This window comes from Olea europaea, unplaced genomic scaffold (assembly GCF_002742605.1).
Source record: "Olea europaea var. sylvestris unplaced genomic scaffold, O_europaea_v1 scaffold1497, whole genome shotgun sequence".
NCBI classification, from domain to species: Eukaryota; Viridiplantae; Streptophyta; class Magnoliopsida; order Lamiales; family Oleaceae; genus Olea; species Olea europaea.
The window spans coordinates 147,333-152,896 of record NW_019232539.1 but is presented as its reverse complement, the minus strand read 5'-3'; the positions used below and the strand labels follow the sequence as shown (position 1 = coordinate 152,896).

At 32.2% G+C, this 5,564-nt stretch overlaps 1 protein-coding gene across 1 annotated transcript; it reads right to left on the bottom strand.

The window, feature by feature from the left end:
- Positions 1 to 3,222: 3,222 nt before the first annotated feature.
- Positions 3,223 to 5,154, bottom strand: LOC111376383 (WAT1-related protein At1g68170-like). The gene is made up of 4 exons (XM_022999342.1): positions 5,085 to 5,154; positions 4,067 to 4,182; positions 3,595 to 3,746; positions 3,223 to 3,499 (listed from the first exon to the last, which is right to left on the bottom strand). Exons 1-4 carry the CDS (start codon positions 5,152 to 5,154, stop codon positions 3,223 to 3,225), a joined length of 615 nt encoding a protein of 204 aa, XP_022855110.1.
- Positions 5,155 to 5,564: the final 410 nt, after the last annotated feature.

Sequence of the window (5,564 nt, the reverse complement as noted above, 5' to 3'; positions counted from 1 at the left end):
ATGGATAGTACTCTTGAATTTTTCCAAATTTATGAATAAGAAGCGACTTAAGACGCAACATGCTTTTCACATTGACAATGTCTACTTTTTTAATAATACTTGCTGCATAATTCGGACTTTCTTGTATATTCTTTCAGTAGATTATAATGGATACAAATATTGTGATAGTACTTCTACACCGATCAAAATTATTTTGACCCATTTTTATTGCTTTAATCCTTCACTGAATTAAGAATACAATATAATTGTCCAACTCTACTGATGAAACGTGAGTTTGAAAATAGTTTTGAAGAAAATATATCGTAAAAAAACGAGAACCAAATAGTGGCTAAGTTAGTGTGTAAATTATAGGTAGGTCTATTCAAATTTACTAATTTGACTATTAAATCAAAACACAATAAAAGTATTGTGCAATCTTATATACCAAAAATGTCTTAATAATCATAATTAATGAGTCATTAAGGACTCCACCTCTTCTCGAATATTGGCTCCAGGTAATCGACAACATATATGGGTTGCTTTTATACTATCTTCATGGAATTTTCAAGAAAATATTGATGTACGATCCTAATTGAATTATGCTTTTATCGTGTCCATAGCATTTGTACGGAAATATTGATGCATGATCTAATCAAGTAATTTCGTGTGGAAAACGACTTACACTCAAAATTTAACTCCTTTTTTACCTTACGCACTAACATAGAAATATAAAACTTGAATTTGTACGCTGACTATTTAGTTAATTTGGGCTTTTGCTCGAGGGGGGTTCATTCAGCAATCAAAGGTTTAATTGGGCTGCATCGAGTCACTTTGAGCTTTCTTGTTCGTGGGTTTTTAACATGTTTTACACAAGGGAAAAATTTCATATGCAAGATAGTTATTGCTCACTTCAAAAATAAAAATAAAAGCTTCAAATTTTAAAAATCAGATATTCATTAAAATTTATTTATAATTTAATTAATTAATTATATATTTTATTAATTAAATATATTAAGATTGCAGATCTATACAACTTAGTCACAAATCTACAATTTAATTAGCCATGTATTATTTTTCACTGACAAATTAAATTTTTTTTTAATTTCACAAATTATTTTACGGCCACGATTTAAAAATTTTGTACGTAACAATTTGTTCATCAATCACGGATCAAATATTTATACGTTACAATTTAGTTATAGGTCACATATCAAAAATATTATAAGTCACAAATTATTAATTTTTTAGATCACACATTATTTCTTTGTCATAATTTATTACTTTTATTGGTCACATATTGTTTATTTGTTACAAATTAACTAATTTAACTGTCACAATCAATCAATTAATTTGTGATCACACTAAACAATCACTGCCTCCAACAGCACTATTGCCACCTTTTACACTAGAATCACCACCCAGCAATACTACTGTCTCAAACAAAATCAACACATCCACCTCCATAGACCACGACCACCAACATTTCATCGTCACCATCGCACCCATTGCCACGACCACTACAATCTACTGCCCCCACCACCCTCAAAACATGGAAGCTGCCACCACCCCACTCTTAACAACCAAAACCACCACAACTACCGCACCACACCTGCCATCAACCACTTGTGTTACCACTGCACGACACGACCAGATCTACCACCATTACCACAATCGTCACCACACAACAAACACACCATCACCACCACCCCCAACAAAATACCACTTTCGCACTGCAACCCACCACCCACCTCACCGCCATGTGCACAATCAACCACCAGATTCGACATTGCCAGCCACCGCCACGACACAAAAACCATCACCACCACCACACAAAACACCACTTCACCCACACTGATCATAGATCTGCTTCGTCACCATCAACACCACCACACAAACACTATTTTTCATCGCAACCCACCGTCCCACCTCACTGCCAGATCCACCACCATCACCACAACCACTAGATTCAACATCGCTAGCCACCGTCACAACACCGCCACCACACAAATACCATCACCACCATCACACAAATTCTAATGGTGGGTGATTTGCCGACGATTCTCAAGATGATGGGCGATGACGAGCTGTGTAGAGAGAGAACGGAGGGAGGTGACTAGGCTGTTGTGAGAGAAATGTAGAGAGAGGAAGATGGGTTGTGGGAGAAATGTAGAGAGAGTGTGAGTCGAAATTAATTAGGGTTTATGTGTATTGGAGAATATATATTTAGAAAAGAAAAATATTAATTGAAATAAAAAATCTGATTTTCGAAAAGTGAAAATTCTCCCTCGATTTTAGAATTTAGAATTTTAATACTAGGATTTTGTGTAATTTCCTCTTTACACAATTACACTCCAAGTATATTTGTGGGCCATCTCCATCTTTTCATTCGGAAATAGACATAAATAGCAAATGAGGCCAATATATAATTATTCACACTTCGTAGAGCACCAGTGCGAACATCCCAAGGTGAATGTCATTGATTATCCGGTTAACACCATACAATCATTTTAATACTAGGATTTTGTGTAATTTCCTCTTTACACAATTACACTCCAAGTATATTTGTGGGCCATCTCCATCTTTTCATTCGGAAATAGACATAAATAGCAAATGAGGCCAATATATAATTATTCACACTTCGTAGAGCACCAGTGCGAACATCCCAAGGTGAATGTCATTGATTATCCGGTTAACACCATACAATCAAACCAAATTTGGGTTCAGTTCTCAATTTTACTAGCTGAATTGATCGATTTGATTTGATTTTCAAAATATTGATCATAATTGAACTATCACTTGACTTTTATGAGTTGTAATATTTATTTATCGTTATTTTCTTTAAGAAAATGGATGACAACTCTTGATTAGAACAATAAAAAAATCATGACTCTTTTTTGTTTTTCATAAATTCATCTCACCTACGATGCCAACTTCAAAGAAGTCTTTAGTACTTGAGGAACGAACGATGACAAAAGTCTAACCTTTTATACATGTTGCTCCAAAGATTAATCGCATTAGATTATCAAACTATGCATCTCTCGTATAGCCACTCGTATTTGAATAGCTTTATAAATAATTAATTTGAACAAATTAAGAACATAATTAGCAGAAAATCAGTGAAATACGTTAGTATAACTAGATTTACTGAAAGAACACAAATATATTGTTACAATAATAAAAGAACCTGTAGTAGTGTTCGATTATTTAAAGTAGCTAGCTGGGTTATATTAAAACATTTATGTTTCATATTTTTGGATTGGGAACACTAGACTCTAGATCAATTTCTTCATCATCAAATATTTCTATTTCTGTTTTTGGAAGAAAACCAGAAGAAATAGCCATTATGTTGCTACCATGATCAACGTTTGTACTCTTGATGCTTTCTGATGCAATATTGTCCGTTTGTTCTGCGTCTCGAAAGCTCTTGTTTGGCATAAGTTGAGTACTCATTTTCATTTCTTTGCTTTTCCCAAATAGTACTGTATATAGCCCTAAAACTATTATCGCAGCTCCTATCACTCTAAAAAGAATTTTTAAAAAAATTAGTATCCAAATTTGAATAAAAGATTTTTTGTTATTTGGCGATAATTAAATTGCAACAAAAAATATATGTACCTTTCCAAGTGTAATTTCTCGTCGAGGAGTAAAGACCCAACAAGCGCAACGACTACAAGCATAAGAGGATTAAAAATGGACACAAAGAGTGGTCCTCTCATTTGAACGCAACACATGAGGCATACCCAAATTAGTCCTGAAGCCACAATTCCCTACACGTATAGGCACTTAATAAGATAATGCAAAGATTAATTCACTAAAAACACAAATTTGTTCTAGCTAGTTGGTATATTACTAGATTGAAAATGTTTTGATGAAGATCGCATTAAAAGAGGTATCACTTTTGATGATTGAACTTGAATTTTTTTTTTTTTTTTTTAATCCAGATTGGAACTAATAGGTTTTTAATGGTGTAACGGGTGCACGAGCACATGTTACACAATAGTTCATATTTAGTCATATTTAGATGCATGTTGGTTGAGTTTACGATAGTCAACATATTTCGTACCGAAGTTATTTGTATCATACATACCATGTAAGCTGCACCGAGAAGTCTGAGGTTCCAGCCTAGCTTCCATTGGTTCCAGTCTCTTTCCATTGAAAGAGCACATGCAAAAGCTTGAATTGACCGCATTACTGATACGAGAGCTGTACTAGAATAATGACAATGATAAATCTTACTCATTTTGGCAAGTTGTCATCACAAAAGAATGTCCTAAGTTTCATCACAAAATTAAATTATTATGATTATTCTTAACAATTTATAAAAAAAAAATGGTAAGGTTCACCTGAAGAATCAAGAAAAATGCAACACCGACATAACTAGCAAGTGCAAATAAATGACCCAATATTTGATTTATGAGCGTTTTGTGGGATACTGTCATGTGTCCAACTTGATTTTTGTTATTTTTCAAAAGGTTTAAGTGGGTCGACCATAAATTAAAGGTTAAGGCTAAGCTCTTTGCATTTAGATTTTGGTCCATTGATCTCTCAAAGTTTAATGGAAGATTAATGTAGATTATAATGATAATACAATATATAAAATAATTAACATATTTTAATAGCATAGCGAAGACATTTGAGAAGCAACTAAAACAAAAAGAAAATTGAGGAACAAATGATAAAAAAATATAATTAACAAAATTTGGTGAACGTATAGGTCATGCATTAAATTTCATTAAAAGGTCAGATGTCAATTAAGTGGCATTAACAGTCTTGAAAATAGAAATTTTTAATACAGCAGTATAGACGTGACCAGATTGATAAGCAGGGAAGTACTTTCAAGCAGGCCAAAATGAACTGAAATTCTTAATTAAATACGTCAGATTGACTTCTTTTCATTTTATTTTTAATTCCAACGTTTTTGTTGGGGTAAACAATTAATTTGTGTGTAGACAATCAACTAAAATAATCATAATTGAGTAAACTAACATAAATATTATAATTCAATAATAATATAAACTCAAAAGGAGAGTTAAGAAAGCAAGTTCTAGGGAGTATTATGAAAGACGATGTTCTAGAATTATGTTGTTTTTCCTTCGTATTTATACTTTTGTCAATAAACGACTTCAAGATATAATCCATATAGTTCCGCATTGATTTTCCTTCAATGGTCACCATCATAATGAGAAAAAGATCGAATACTAAGACTATATGAATATAATAATATGAAATGTATATGGCCTAATAATCCTTTAACTTTTGTTTTCAAGTTGTATATCTTATTCCCTTCATCCCAATTACATAGGCCTGTTTCGTTTTTCACACGGATTAAGAAGTTTTCTTTAATGTCATTAGAAAATTAATTTTTTTTTCAAGATGTTTCCTAATTTACCCATATTTAATTTTCAGTATGTGGTAGTAAATTATTGTTGGAATTAGTAAAGATTTTGAACGATTTAATTTAAAGAAATAAATGAGAGTTGTTCCATATTTTCAAAAAGTGAGAAATGTATATATTTGGATGATTTTAAGAAATTGGCATATTAAGCGAGAAAAATTAAATAAAAGTATATTGGTAAATGAACAAA

Bases quoted from the DNA above. Each gene is read 5' to 3' on its own strand.
- LOC111376383 (XM_022999342.1), bottom strand. From the start codon at position 5,154: ATGGTGACCATTGAAGGAAAATCAATGCGGAACTATATGGATTATATC. The intron at 4,183-5,084 runs GTATAAATACGA...ATTCTAGTACAG, and splicing joins GAAGTCGTTTATTGACAAAA to CTCTCGTATCAGTAATGCGG. The intron at 3,747-4,066 runs GTATGTATGATA...CTATACGTGTAG, and splicing joins TTCTCGGTGCAGCTTACATG to GGAATTGTGGCTTCAGGACT.